General features: G+C 39.0%; 2 protein-coding genes across 4 annotated transcripts; both read left to right on the forward strand.

The window, feature by feature from the left end:
* The first annotated feature begins 706 nt into the window (after positions 1-706).
* Positions 707-1,702, forward strand: LOC110890514 (root allergen protein-like). The gene is made up of 2 exons (XM_022138134.2): positions 707-908; positions 1,301-1,702. Exons 1-2 carry the CDS (start codon positions 743-745, stop codon positions 1,585-1,587), a joined length of 453 nt encoding a protein of 150 aa, XP_021993826.1. The 5' UTR covers positions 707-742; the 3' UTR covers positions 1,588-1,702.
* A 1,359-nt stretch (positions 1,703-3,061) lies between these two features.
* Positions 3,062-6,454, forward strand: LOC110890513 (root allergen protein-like). 3 transcript variants are annotated; one of them, XM_022138132.2, is made up of 2 exons: positions 3,062-3,318; positions 6,111-6,449. In XM_022138132.2, the coding sequence occupies exons 1-2, from the start codon at positions 3,138-3,140 to the stop codon at positions 6,395-6,397; spliced, it is 468 nt and encodes a 155-aa protein (XP_021993824.1). In that variant the 5' UTR covers positions 3,062-3,137; the 3' UTR covers positions 6,398-6,449. The 3 variants fall into 3 exon arrangements, with proteins under 3 accessions (XP_021993824.1, XP_021993823.1, XP_021993825.1); XM_022138131.2 differs by lacking the exon at positions 6,111-6,449 and adding an exon at positions 3,711-4,099 and having other exon boundaries at positions 3,082-3,318; XM_022138133.2 differs by lacking the exon at positions 3,062-3,318 and adding an exon at positions 5,520-5,726 and having other exon boundaries at positions 6,111-6,454.
* Positions 6,455-16,243: the final 9,789 nt, after the last annotated feature.

Genomic DNA, 16,243 nt, shown 5'->3' on the forward strand with positions numbered 1-16,243 from the left:
ATAAAAGTTAAACTAGGTCGCAAAGGTTGCAAAAACGTCGTAAAAAATGAAAGGAAAAATTGAAAATTAAAATCTCGGCCACATTGGTCACAAAAATGAATACTCTTTGGCAAGGTTATTTCGATGACTATAATATACAATAAACATTTCTCGAATATTGACAGTCTAGACGTATTTGGTTGACTCGGCTTGATGTAGATTGGAGTCAAGAAGTTGATCTTATGGGTTGTTTTGGGAAAATCATCAGAATGATAGTTGATTCTATGTTTCAAACAATGTCATTCCACGAGTAGATCCATATTTAATTTTACGGTTGCCACCAATTTTCAATCTTTATATGTCTATCAACTAGACTTGCAGGTTTCTTGAGGGCCTAGTTGGATTACGTTAACTAACTAATTAAGTTAACTAAAAAACAATGTTAATAGATAAGAAAATTTACATTCTTAAATTATTTTGTACAAATTTTCATCATAGCTCGAAACATTATTAGTGTTATGTTTAATGTGCGTGTTGGGAAAAGGGGGATAGAACTAACACTTAGGTGTAATGGGTCAACAATGGAATGCCAAAATATAAATGTGTGTATTCTTGACTTTGTGTTATATATTAGCATCTAAATGCCCTTAAAATTCCTACCCTTCTACCCTATAAATACCATTGTGTTGGCACATATTTCATCATCATTCATCTAACAGATCTTCATTCCTAAAATAACTCATACATAATAGATGTTGCTTCCATGGAGGTTGAGATCACTTCTTCCCTTTCAGCTTCTAAACTTTTCAAGATGCTTTCTGACTTTGACACCATTGCACCTAAAGTAATTCCTCAAACATACAAATCCATCGCCCTTATGCAAGGTGATGGTGGCGTTGGAAGCATCAAGAGCGTTACTTTCGGTAATGGTAAGCGATCGCACAATTAAGTACATGTATAGTGTTTGCATCAAATACAAATAAGTTTTAGCATGCAAACTTTATGAAATAAATGAAAAGCCCACATTTTTGTAATTACTCTAAAACAAGAGAGTAGAAGAGTAATAACAATTATGCTATAGTTTACAAGTAACGTAATTTAATTACTCTATTTAAATTTTGTTGTAAATTAATTATTTGTTGAATATTGCATTTATCATATTTACCATAATGCCGCTTCATCCTTTTTTCTTCTCTTTGTACACTTTGCACACTAAATATTATTTGTATTGGAACCCACCATAAATAGTTGTTTTATTATTGAATTCAACCGATCCACTTTCATGTCTTTTCGTAAATGGTTTTTCGAAATACTATCATAGGTACAACATGGAAACAGAAGATAGATGCTATTGACACAAGCAACCTTTCAGTTAGCTACACCTTGTTTGATGGTGATGCATCGAGTGATATACTGGACACAGCAACCCATCGTATTAAGTGTATATCTTCAGCTAATGGAGGATCTGTATATAAACATACGTGCTTGATTAAGTGTAAAGGTGATGCTAAGATAACTGACGATTTTATTAATCTTAGCAAAGAATCCATGACGGACACTTTCAAGGCGGTGGAGTCATATGCTATTGATCATCCTGAAATTTACTAGATTTTCTATCTAAATAATGGGAATGTGTTTGACTATATCATCATTCTACTATGTTATCGTTTGATGTAATAATAAACAATGATATATTATATGTTTGATCCATGTTCGCATCTTAGACTACTTTGTATCGTTCTATGATGTCTATGATTCGAGTGGTTACATACAAGGATTATAATTCTTGAAAGTTATAATGAGACCCTCTCTCTTGACCGGTATTGCACTACTAACAGAGAAACAAATGTAAGGTTAGGAATGAGTTTCTAGATTAAAGTATGTAGAAGATTCTTGCTAGCTATCGGTTTTTGAAAGTTGTTAACAAATAAATAAATACGGGCGCTCAAGTTTGCTTCAAATATTATGTTTATTTATGAGTTTTTAATCTAGAATAACGTAACAAGATTAAAAATGAAATAAATGTGAGCCACGATTTTTTGTCTCCTTTGATAAATAATTTGGTTGTTTGAAATTTATGTAAATATACAAATGTATTCCTAACAATTCTCAATCTATTTTACTTGAAGCCATATTTAAAAAAATAGTTTTAGAAAATTATTTTATCAATCTTAATCAATTAAGTTCAGCCAGTATTTCTTTTTCATCTTTTGTTCTGTTTAGAAAACGGAAGAAATCACATATACAATGGAATTATATGCAACAATACTTGAAAAATAAGTATTTGCGAACAAATAAAATTATCGCAAAATTACTGACCGACGGAGATCCAATTGCAAAAGGGTTGCAATTCAATGCCCACCAGGTCTGGTAGCAAATTGGTAACCGTCTAAGGGTTGTCGCAAAGCTGTCACAAAATTAATTTTAAAATAAAAGTTAAACTAGGTCGTAAAGGTTGCAAAAACGTCATAAAAAATGAAAGGAAAAATTGAAAGTTAAAATCTCAGTCACATTGGCCACAAAAATGAATACTCTTTGGCAAGGTTATTTTGATGACTATAATATACAACAAACATTTCTCGAATATTGACAGTCTAGACGTATTGGGTTGAATCGGCTTGACGTAGATTGGAGCCAAGATGTTGATCTTATGGGTTGTTTTGGGAAAATCATCAGAATGATAGTTGATTCTATGTTTCAAACAATGTCATTCCACGAGTAGGTCCATATTTAATTTTACGGTTGCCACCAATTTTCAATCTTTATATGTCTATCAACTAGACTTGCAGGTTTCTTGAGGGCCTAGTTGGATTACGTTAACTAACTAATTAAGTTAACTAAAAAACAATGTTAATAGATAAGAAAATTTACATTCTTAAATTATTTTGTACAAATTTTCATCATAGCTTGAAACATTATTTGTGTTATGTTTAATGTGTGTGTTGGGAAAAGGGGGATAGAACAAACACTTAGGTGTAATGGGTCAACAATGGAATGCCAAAATATAAATGTGTGTATTCTTGACTTTGTGTGTTATATATTAGCATCTAAATTCCCTTAAAATTCCTACCCTTCTACCCTATAAATACCATTGTGTTGGCACATATTTCATCATCATTCGTCTAACAAATCTTCATTCCTAAAATAACTCATACATAATGGATGTTGCTTCCATGGAGGTTGAGATCACTTCTTCCCTTTCAGCTTCTAAACTTTTCAAGATGTTTTCTGACTTTGACACCATTGCACCTAAAGTAATTCCTCAAACATACAAATCCATCACCCTTATGCAAGGTGATGGTGGCGTTGGAAGCATCAAGAGCGTTACTTTCGGTAATGGTAAGCGATCGCACAATTAAGTACATGTATAGTGTTTGCATCAAATACAAATAAGTTTTAGCATGTAAACTTTATGAAATAAATGAAAAGTCCACATTTTCGTAATTACTCTAAAACAAGATTGTAGAAGAGTAATAACAATTATGCCATAGTTTACAAGTAACTTAATTTAATTACTCTATTACAATTTTGTTGTAAAGTAATTTTTTGTTGAATATTGTATTTATCATATTTACCATAATGCCACTTCATCCTTTTTTCTTCTCTTTGTACACTTTGCACACTAAATATTATTTGTATTGGAACCCACCATAAATAGTTGTTTTACTATTGAATTCAGCCGATCCACTTTCATGTCTTTTGGTAAATGGTTTTTTGAAATACTATCATAGGTGCAACATGGAAACAGAAGATAGATGCTATTGACACAAGCAACCTTTCGGTTAGCTACACCTTGTTTGATGGTGATGCATCGAGTGATATAATGGACACAGCAACCCATCATATTAAGTGTATATCTTCAGCTAATGGAGGATCTGTATATAAACATACGTGCTTGATTAAGTGTAAAGGTGATGCTAAGATAACTGACGATTTTATTAATCTTAGCAAAGAATCCATGGCGGACACTTTCAAGGCGCTGGAGTCATATGCTATTGATCATCCTGAAATTTACTAGATTTTCTATCTAAATAATGGGAATGTGTTTGACTATATCATCATTCTACTATGTTATCCATTGATGTAATAATAAACAATGATATATTATATGTTTGATCTATGTTCGCATCTTAGACTACTTTGTATCGTTCTATGATTCGAGTGGTTACATACAAGGATTATAATTCTTGAAAGTTATAATGAGACCCTCTCTCTTGTACGGTATTGCACTACTAACAGAGAAACAAATGTAAGGTTAGGAATGAGTTTCTAGATTAAAGTAAGTAGAAGATTCTTGCTAGCTATCGGTTTTTGAAAGTTGTTAACAAATAAATAAATACGGGCGCTCAAGTTTGCTTCAAATATTATGTTTATTTATGAGTTTTTAATCTAGAATAACGTAACAAGATTAAAAATGAAACAAATGTGAGCCACGATTTTTTGTCTCCTTTGATAAATAATTTGGTTGTTCGAAATTTATGTAAATATACAAATGTATTCCTAACAATTCTCACTCTATTTTACTTGAAGCCATATTTAAAAAAAATAGTTTTAAAAAATTATTTTATCAATCTTAATCAATTAAGTTCAGCCGGTATTTCTTTTTCATCTTTTGTTCTGTTTAGAAAACCGAAGAAATCACATATACAATGGAACTATATGTAACAATACTAGAAAAATAAGTATTTGCGAACAAATAAAATTATGGCAAAATTACTCAACGACGGAGATCCAATTGCAAAAGGGTCGCAATTCAATGCCCACCAGGTCTGGTAGCAAATTGGTAACCGTCTAATGGTTGTCGCAAAGCTGTCACAAAATTAATTTTAAAATAAAAGTTAAACTAGGTCGTAAAGGTTGCAAAAACGTTGTAGAAAATGAAAGGAAAAATTGAAAATTAAAATCTCGGTCACATTGGTCACAAAAATGAATACTCTTTGGCAAGGTTATTTTGATGACTGTAATATACAATAAACATTTCTCGAATATTGACAGTCTAGACGTATTGGGTTGAATGGGCTTGATGTAGATTGGAGTCAAGAAGTTGATCTTATGGGTTGTTTTGGGAAAATCATCAGAATGATAGATAGTTGATTCTATGTTTCAAACAATGTCATTCCACGAGTAGATCCATATTTAATTTTACGGTTGCCACCAATTTTCAATCTTTATATGTCTATCAACTAGACTTGCAGGTTTCTTGAGGGCCTAGTTGGATTACGTTAACTAACTAATTAAGTTAACTAAAAAACATTGTTAATAGATAATAAAATTTACATTATTAAATTATTTTTTTTACAAATTTTCTTCATTGCTTGAAACATTATTTGTGTTATGTTTAATGTGTGTGTTGGGAAAAGGGGGATAGAACTAACACTTAGGTGTAATGGGTCAACAATGGAATGCCAAAATATAAATGTGTGTATTCTTGACTTTGTGTGTTATATATTAGCATCTAAATGCCCTTGAAATTCCTACCCTTCAACCCTATAAATACCATTGTGTTGGCACATATTTCATCATCATTCGTCTAACAAATCTTCATTCCTAACATAACTCATACATAATAGATGTTGCTTCCATGGAGGTTGAGATCACTTCTTCCCTTTCAACTTCTAAACTTTTCAAGATGTTTTCTGACTTTGACACCATTGCACCTAAAGTAATTCCTCAAACATACAAATCCATCACCCTTGTGCAAGGTGATGGTGGCGTTGGAAGCATCAAGAGCGTTACTTTTGGTAATGGTAAGCGATCGCACAACTAAGTACACGTATAGTGTTTGCATTAAATACAAATAAGTTTTAGCATGCAAACTTTATGAAATAAATTAAAATTCCACATTTTCGTAATTACTCTAAAACAAGATTGTAGAAGAGTAATAACAATTATGCTATAGTTTACAAGTAACGTAATTTAATTACTCTATTACAATTTTGTTGTAAAGTAATTAGTTGTTGAATAATGTATTTATCAAATTTACCATAATGCCACTTCATCCTTTTTCCTTCTCTTTGTACACTTTTCACACTAAATTTTATTTGTATTGGAACCCACCATAAATAGTTGTTTTATTATTGAACTCAACCGATCCACATTCATGTCTTTTCGTAAATGGTTTGTCGTAATAGGTACAACATGGAAACAGAAGATAGATGCTATTGACACAAGCAACCTTTTGGTTAGCTACACTTTGTTTGATGGTGATGCATCGAGTGATATAATGGACACAGCAACCCATCATATTAAGTGTATATCTTCAGCTAATGGAGGATCTGTATATAAACATATGTGCTTGATTAAGTGTAAAGGTGATGCTAAGGTAACTAACGATTTTATTAATCTTAGCAAAGAATCCTTGAAGAACACTTTCAAGGCGCTGGAGTCATATGCTATTGATCATCCTGAAATTTACTAGATTTTCTATCTAACTAATGGGAATGTGTTTGACTATATCATCATTGTACTATGTTATCGTTTGATGTAATAATAAACAATCATATATTAGATGTTGATCTATGTTCTCATCTTAGACTACTTTGTATCGTTCTATGATTCGAGTGGTTACATACAAGAATTATAATTCTTGAAAACTATTATGACACCCTCTCTCTTGACCGGTATTGCACTACTAACAGAGACACAAATGTAAGGTTAGGAATGAGTTTCTAGATTAAAGTAAGCAGAAGATTCTTGCTAGCTATCGGTTTTGAAAGTTGTTAACAAATAAATAAATACGGGCTCTCAAGTTTGCTTCAAATATAATGTTTATTTATAAGTTTTTCATCTAGAATAACGTAACAAGATTAAAAATGAAATAAATGTGAGCCACGATTTTTTGTCTCCTTTGATATATAATTTGGTTGTTCGAAATTTATGTAAATATACAAATGTATTCCTGACTATTCTCACTCTATTTTATTTGAAGCCATCTTTAAAAAATGGTTTTAGAAAATTATTTTATCAATCTAAATCTATTAAGTTAGGCCAATATTTCTTTTTCGTCTTTTGTTCTGTTTGGAAAACGGAAGAAATCACATATACATTGGAATTATATGTAACAATACTAAAACGGTCGCAATTCAATGCCCACCAGCAATTCAATGCCCACCAGGTCTGGTCGTAAATTGGTAACCGTCTAAGGGTTGTCGCAAAGCTGTCACAAAATTAATTTTAAAATAAAAGTTAAACTATGTCGTAAAGGTTGCAAAAACGTCGCAAAAAATGAAAGGAAAAATTGAAAATTAATATCTCGGTTACATAGGTCACAAAAATGAATACTCTTTGGCAAGGTTATTTTGATGACTAATATACAATAAACATTTCTCGAATATTGACAGTTTAGACGTATTGGGTTGAATCGGCTTGATGAATATGAGAGTCAAGAAGTTGATCTTATGGGTTGTTTTGGGAAAATCATGAGAATGATTGTTGATTCTATGACAACTCGTATTCTGCAGTCCTTTATTCTGCAGTCCTTTATACTTTGCTTTATGATGTAATTCACATGTACGATATGTGGAATGGCTATTACGTTTGATGTTAATGTATTAGTTGAGTTGTGTTAATGTATTTTGTGATTAGTATGTCGTTAATCTGGTCCATAAACTTCCGAGTCGCACACTATGCCTAAGACCGCACATTCTTGCACCGTTGAGGTTTTAGGATCGGCCCAAACACCTATCATTTGATGGTCGCCACACACGGCCCTTACGCAGCCCCAAAGCTGGGCCGGTCCATAATGCATGCGTATACACACACAAGGGTCTTGTGTAATTCTCATAACTTACCAACACACAAAATTACAAACCCTAGAATTCTCTCTCCTCTCCTTTGAAACCGATGGCAATCATCATCATTCGAAGCTCTATCCCCTTCAACTCATTCACTCTACATCTCTAGGTCAGTGTCTATCATTGTCTCAATTGTGTCCCTTGCATATTTGATTATTCTTTGAGTATGTTCTTACTTGATGCTCAGTATATGATGCTTCTTGTTTTAGATTGCCTATGATTAAAAGTGTTGACCACGAATTATACCATTGATAGTATATGAACGCTAAAGTAAATAAACAAGGTTTTACCGTAATCTAATTAAAACGGGTATGGTTAACTATATGTTGGATTCCATGGATAATATTGTGTAATCAGAGTTGTATGAACATAGGGGTTCGATAGTTAATTATAAACAAACAAGAAATAAACGAACAAGATGAGTTTCCGACTTGGTGATAAGGGTGCGATGGCATGATCGGATGTTTGATCCGATGTGAATAGGTGTAGGTTGTTACTCACTGTAAATGTTAATTGATGATTAGTGTTTTGATAAATTATGATGCTGTAACTGATTAATTGGAGTAATGGGAATGACTGATGCATCGGGTAAATCTTGGGAGGTTATAAAACAGATCCATAAATCACGGTAGGGTTCAATGGAATCCAAACACTCCGTGTCGCACACTTATGAACAACATGCCTTTAGTTGCAAAATGTACAACTATGAGTTGCACGTCGCACACTTGAACCATGGTCGCACACCCTTAACGAGTCGCACAACGTATTGGGCCATATAATGAAACTGGGCCGGGTAAGTACAATGAACCACACAACTAAAACATGCCGCACACTTACATTGGGATCGCACACTTGAAGTATGTTATACAACCTAGTGGGCTTAGGTGCACATGGGCTTTACATGATCGCACACTAGTCCACGGGTCACAAACAGGAAGAGAACCGCACAATGTAGGCGGGTCGCACACTTGAGTGTGGACCGCACCCTCTCATTGGGCCTGAAGATAACTGGGCCGCACACTTGTATGATAAGTTGAATGGACTGTTGAATTGTTATATGATGTACAGACTTGTGATACGAATGTGCGTGTAGCGCAAATGTTTAGTATGTGTTATGTCACACCCCCAAATTCCACCCGCGGATAACACCCGCTTCGAGGGCGTGACTGACCAGGATCCAGCCACCAATTATACTGACTAATTAAGTTGGTAACCAAAAAGTAATACTTACTAACCATAAGATTAGCAAATATCAAGTTCAGAGTTTAAGGTTTCAAGTTCAACAGTAATAAGTAGCGGAAGCATAAATAAACAGTTTTAAACCATGTTCATAAGGTAAGCATGATAAATGCCCAACACGCGGGCAGACGACCACTACACATCCCAAGCAGCTGCTCCAGTCACTGGCCACCTGCGAAGCATGCAGTAAGGGGGTCAACAATAATGCTGAGTGAGTTCACTAGTTGTCCAGTTTTAATTACCAAAAACTTGTTTCACCAGTTAATTTATCCGTTTATACATGCCATGGGGAGCTACCCCAAAAGTAAGCGACTAAACTGTTTTTCCAATACCGAACACTAGGTAACCGTTTGCGTTTCCGCAGGATGCCCCGATGTCAATGTTCTATCATCATTGACGGATGCCTGAGTACATTAGTTCACGACCGATCCCATACCATGGCACGGTGTGAGGTTGGTAAAACCTAAATAGCGCTATCAACTAATAACCCGTTCGCCTGGCCCCGGCGACTAATCGGTATTATGTAGTAGGGACTTGAGTGATAGAGTTGCGTTTAGTGCCGTTGGTTGCATTCCGTATAAACAGTAATTAACTAAAAGGTTTCCCAATACAAGGGAAGGAAAAGTAAGTTTGTTCCCAGTAACTAGGGAAGGAAAGTGAATGGTATCCCCTTACAAGGGGATAGGGTTGTTCTAGTCTCGTGTCCCAAACCACCGGGACGCATGCTTTTAAGTTGTGAACTCACCTTGGGTTGCTCGGTAGATTAAATACCCGGTCAAGTATGTTGGTCACCACGTCCTAACATGGTTACCAAATATGGGTCAAGTCGGGTACTAGTAAACACATAGTGAACACGTATGGCAATACATATAGCAAACACGTATAACATGCGAACAAACAAACAGTTGGGTCATTGGGTCAGCCCTAACATAAAATCAGCAGTGACAAACATGCAGTCCAGTCAACAGTAAGCCCAACAGTCAAAAGCCCAATAACCCTAAAACAGTCCAGTCGAGACAAAAGTGACTCGCAACCGAGGTTGCGACTCGCAACCGAGGTCTCGGTCCGTCACGTTTTGATTACGAGTCGTAACCAGAGGTTACGACTCGCAACCAGCAGTTCCGACTCAGTAGCAGTGGTTACGACTCGCAACCGGATTCGATACGCGTTGATTACGACTCGCAACCGGGAGGTCTCGACAAATCCTGTTGTGGTCTCGAGTCGCAACCAAAGGTTCCGACTCGCAACCGTGATTACGTGCACAGAAATCCTTCTAGAACCTGCAAACAGTACTGGCCAATAGAATTGCAATTTCATGAAATCAGATTGTACTATGCCACTAAAACATGTTTTCTTGTCTAACCCTTGTCTAAAATGGATCAAACACACATATTTTGAATATACAAACCATCTTCAAACTGTTCATCATATAATCAAACAATATTCAAACCACATTCATCATTTATAACCCAAAACCATGCACAAAACCATCTAACCAACCCTTATCAACAACCGAAAAACAAGACTATTTAACCAACGAAATATAACAAGCCGGATAACACACAATTCATGAACATTCAACCTTAAATCATGCATAAATCCTTTAATTAACTCCTTACAACTAGCAACGATTTAATCAAACTCCAATATCTAACCGGATAATCATAGCAAACAACACATACATGATTATGATCTTTAGGTCCTAAATGCATCAATCGGATAACATAACAAGAGGCTACAAGCATCATTTAGTAACAAGCAAAGCAAAACAACTTGTAGAAATATTCATGCTAACCGGTTAGAAGTAGTGGTCCAAGAATTCGATAAACTAAGCTCCGAAAGATGATCTTGAGCTTGAATCCGCGAGCCTTGATGCTATGGTTTGACCCGAGAGAGATGAGATGGTGAGGAAGTGATCTTGGTTGCTAGAATTCTTAGGGTTTTTAGTGAGAGAGATGCGAGGAGAGTATGAGAGTGTTGTGAGAGGAATATTGTAAAAATGGTTAAGGGAGGGGTGGGTTGGTTTATATAGGATTTCGAGTGGGTTAGGGTGTGGTTACGATGTGGGTTTCTCGGCCACAAGGCCCAACCGGCCCAACAGATACTGCTCACTCGAGACTAAGCGGTCTCGAGTCGGGTATCGAGTGTATTCAAGGTTCCGGCTCATCTCACTTATATACATACACGCCTATATATATATATACGTACACATAACACGATATAACAGATAATTCACCGTTTTCATTTAATAAAATACGTACACGAAACGTTACATCAAGAAAGTTTCCCGGGAAAGTCCGAAGTGTCACATTATCCCTACGTTTTAGGAACTTTCGTACCGAAAGTTAAGGCAGCCACTGTCAAGCTAGTGTGAGTGAAAGCGTTTCAACGGGGTGTCACATCATCCCCCCGTTAGTTTGGAATTTCGTCCCGAAATTCGTTCGAAGCTTCAGTGCTGGGGTTTTCGTTAGGGAACAACTGGGGATACTTGTGCTTCATCTGGTCTTCCCGCTCCCAGGTATACTCTGGGCCACGTCGCGAGTTCCAACGGACTCGTACAAGAGGTATCTGGCTACGTTTGAGGATTTTGATCTCTCGGTCAGTGATCTCGATCGGTTCCTCAGTAAAGTGTAGCTGTTCGTCAATAGTCAATTCCTTAAAAGGAATCACAAGTGTTTCATCCGACAAACACTTCTTCAGGTTGGACACGTGAAAAACGTTGTGTACCGCACTCAGTTCTTCAGGCAGGTTCAACCTATAAGCAACCTTACCGATCTTCTCGGTAATTTCGAATGGTCCGATATAACGCGGATTAAGCTTGCCCCGTTTACCAAAGCGAACCACACCCTTCCAGGGTGAGACTTTAAGTAGAACCCGGTCACCGACCTGGAATTCCAAGGGTTTCCTACGCTTATCAGCGTAACTTTTCTGACGGTCACGAGCTGCCGCCATTCGTTGTCTGATCTGGGCAATCTTTTCCGTTGTGTCCACCACCAACTCTGGGCCCGTGATTTGACTATCACCGATTTCCGCCCAACAGAGAGGTGACCGGCATTTACGACCGTACAATGCCTCAAAAGGTGCTGCCTGAATACTAGTGTGGTAGCTGTTGTTGTAGGAGAACTCTACTAGCGGTAGATGCTTCTCCCAGTTCTTGCCAAAATCGATCACACACGCCCTAAGCATGTCTTCTAGAGTCTGGATGGTGCGTTCAGACTGTCCATCCGTTTGCGGGTGATAAGCAGTGCTCATGTCCAGACGTGAGCCAAAGGATTTGTGCATAGCTTGCCACAATTCCGAAGTAAAACGAGCGTCTCGGTCGGAAATAATTGAGGTTGGCACTCCGTGCCTCGAAACTACTTCCTTTAAGTAAATCTCCGACAAGGTAGAAAACTTGTCTGTTTCCTTAATAGCCAGAAAGTGCGCGGACTTGGTCAATCGATCTACGATTACCCAAATAGTATCATTTCCGCGTTGAGACCTAGGTAGCCCTGTAACAAAATCCATGGAAATTTGCTCCCATTTCCATTTCGGGATTTCTGGTTGTTGAAGTAGACCTGCTGGCTTCTGGTATTCTGTCTTGACTCTTGCGCAAGTCAAACATTTGCTGACGTATGCTGCTATGTGGGCCTTCATACTAGGCCACCAGTATGTAGTCTTCAAATCGTGGTACATCTTGTCCGAACCAGGATGTACTGAGTAGCGGGACTTGTGGGCTTCATCCATCACGAGTTCACGTAAATCTCCATAGAGTGGAACCCAAATGCGCCCTGTTACATAGTAAGCACCATCTTCTTTCTGTTCTAGTTGCTGCCTCGACCCTCGCAGAGACTCAGCCCTGATGTTTTCCGGCTTCAATGCTTCAACTTGAGCATTTCGGATCTGGGTAGGGAGGTTAGACTGGATGGTAAGTTGCAATGCTCGCACGCGCTTTGGTATAGTGTCCTTTCGACTGAGGGCGTCTGCCACGACATTGGCCTTGCCCGGATGGTATTTGATGGCGCATTCGTAGTCATTCAAGAGTTCGACCCATCGACGTTGTCGCATGTTCAATTCCTTTTGCCTAAAGATATGCTCGAGACTCCTGTGATCTGTGTAAATAGTGCACTTGGTACCGTACAGGTAATGTCTCCATATCTTAAGAGCAAAAACCACTGCTCCCAGTTCCAAGTCATGCGTCGTGTAGTTCTTTTCGTGCGTCTTGAGTTGTCGAGAGGCGTAGGCAATAACTTTCTCGCGTTGCATCAACACGCAACCGAGCCCATGAATAGATGCATCGCAGTAAACCACGAAGTCGTCAGTGCCTTCAGGTAACGAGAGAATAGGAGCGCTACAGAGGTTATCCTTAAGCCTCTGAAAAGCAGATTCCTGTGCTTCATTCCACTTGTAGGCGACGCCTTTCTGAGTGAGTATAGTGAGGGGTTGTGCAATCTTTGAGAATCCCTGAATGAATCTGCGGTAGTAACCTGCCAATCCCAAGAATTGGCGAACTTCAGTGGGAGTCTTAGGCGTAGGCCAGTTCTTTATTGATTCGATCTTAGCTGGGTCAACATGAATTCCGTTCTTATTAACTACATGGCCGAGGAAATGGACTTCTCGAAGCCAGAAGTCACATTTAGAGAATTTGGCGTACAGCTGCTCGTTGCGAAGGAGTTCCAGAATAAGGCGTAGGTGTTGTTCATGCTCCTCTTGACTTTTCGAGTAAATCAGGATGTCGTCGATAAACACAATCACGAATTTATCGAGGTAAGGCTTACATACGCGGTTCATAAGATCCATGAACACTGCCGGTGCGTTAGTCATTCCAAAAGGCATAACGAGAAACTCGTAATGACCGTAACGAGTCCTGAACGCAGTCTTAGAGATGTCTTCATTACGAACTCTCAGCTGATGATAGCCTGATCGCAGGTCAATCTTAGAATAGTAGCTCGATCCTTGCAGCTGATCGAATAGGTCGTCGATGCGCGGGAGAGGGTAACGATTCTTGATGGTAACCTTGTTCAGCTCACGATAGTCGATGCACATCCGGAATGTGCCATCCTTCTTCTTGACAAAGAGTACTGGGGCTCCCCAGGGTGATGAACTAGGACGGATAAATCCTTTATCCAATAGTTCCTGTAATTGCGTGGAGAGTTCCTTCAGTTCTGCAGGGGCTAGACGGTACGGTGCACGAGCTATGGGTGCTGCTCCGGGAGCTAGCTCGATTTGGAATTCGACCTGACGGTGGGGAGGGAGTCCAGGTAGTTCCTCAGGAAATACCTCGGGATAATCCCGTACTACAGGAAAATCTTCAATCCTCTTTTCCTTTTCGTGGGTGCTGGTGACAAGTGCTAGGATAGCGGTGTGCCCTTTCTGCAAACACTTCTGGGCTTTTAAAAGCGAGATAATGCCTGTGACTTCCCCACCTTTGTTACCTTTGACGATGAGGGGTTGGCTAGAACGACGAGGTATACGAACTGCTTTCTCTTGACATAGGATCTCAGCGCGATGTTTGGATAACCAATCCATACCAATGACGACGTCGAAGCTTCCAAGTTTGACGGGGAAAAGATCGATACTAAAAGTGTGACCAGACAATTCTAGGGTGCAGTCGTGGATCATGTGCGTGGCCTCGATGTTCTTACCATTAGCTATCTCGACGACGTGCTTAGAACTTAATAATGCAGGCGAGTGCTTAAGTTTCTTACTAATGCGAAGGGTTACATAACTGGCATCGGCACCGGAATCAAATAACACAGAAACATAACGATCATCAAGTAGGAACTTACCCGCCACGACGTTGGGGTCGTTCCTTGCTTCTCCAGCTCCAATCACGAAAGCTCTGCCCCTTGCACCATTCCCAGCATTGTTGTTTTGCTCATTGTTCCCAGCTCCCTGATTGTTGTTGCGATTCTGATTCAGTTCAGGGCAATCCTTTCGCATGTGCCCTGTTGCCCCACATTTAAAACAAGCTCTGTTGTTTCCCTGCTGCTGTTGCTGTTGGGGTTGTTGCTGATTCTGCCTTGCTGGGAACTGACTTCTGCAATCCTTGGCTTCGTGCCCCATCTTGTGGCATCGCTGACACTGACCCTTGTTGCATGCCCCATTGTGGTGCCTGTTACACTTGTTGCACTTGGGGTAGCTTCCCCGGTAGCCACCCTGTTGCTGAGTGCCTTTGTTGTTGTCAGTTTTCCTTTGCTGAGCTGGGGCTTGAGTAGGGTTAGCATCCTTGCCCTGATTTCCATCCCACTTTCGTTTACCATCACTGGAAGTTCCTTCCGCAGCACTGATCCTTTTGGGCAACCTGCCCTCCTCCACAGCCTGGTTAGTGAGTTTGTGGGCAAGACGAACCACAGGCTGTATGGCAGTGAGGTTGGCCGAGGTTACATGGCTCCTGATTTCCGGGACTAAGCCCTTGATGTACAATTCGATCCTTCGATACATGGGTCGGGACATGTTTGGACAAAGAGCAGCATAGTCGTTGGACAGCTTGGTGTAGGTCTCAATCTCTGACCCAACCATCTTGAGTTCATAGTACTCGTCCTCGAGTTTGTGGATGTCATCCCTGTGACAGTACTCTTCCTTGATCATATCCTTGAAATCTTCCCATGCAGTAGCGTTAGCAGTCTCCAAACCAAGCATTTGAATTTGCGCCTTCCACTAAGAAAGTGCGCTTCCCTCAAGAGTACCAGTAGCAAACTTCACCCAATTAGCAGGGGGACACTCGCAGACAGCGAAGACAGCTTCGACCTTCTCGATCCAGTGCAGAAGGCCTATGGCACCCTCAGTGCCACTGAACGGAAGAGGTTTGCAATCCATGAAGGTCTTGAAGGTACAAACACGTGGTTGCACAGGCGCAGGCTGACCTATAGGGTGAGCTGCGAAAGCTGCAGCCACCGTGTTGAGCAGGTTAGTGAACTGAGCCTGAGTCATGTTGATGTTTCCTCGTCCGCGTCCACTCATTGTCTTCACAACCAGAAAACATAGTATGAGTGTGGTGTCGTAACATAGCGAGAATAAGATAGAAGAGGGGAGGCGTATCTATCTAATCAGGCAAACTAGTACGTATAGCATAAGACAAACAAACAAGTAAATATGGGTCCGAGCTATGAGGTCAGATAAGTCGAGCCTTGCACTTGGAGTGTAGTGTCGTCACGAGTCACGGGTTATAGTCTGGTTTTTCTCAAAAAGACTTTTCCCTTTTTAAAACCAAGTTCACTATAACCAATGGCTCTGATACCAATCTGTCACAC

Source organism: Helianthus annuus, chromosome 11 (genome assembly GCF_002127325.2).
Source record: "Helianthus annuus cultivar XRQ/B chromosome 11, HanXRQr2.0-SUNRISE, whole genome shotgun sequence".
In the NCBI taxonomy this organism is placed as follows: Eukaryota; Viridiplantae; Streptophyta; class Magnoliopsida; order Asterales; family Asteraceae; genus Helianthus; species Helianthus annuus.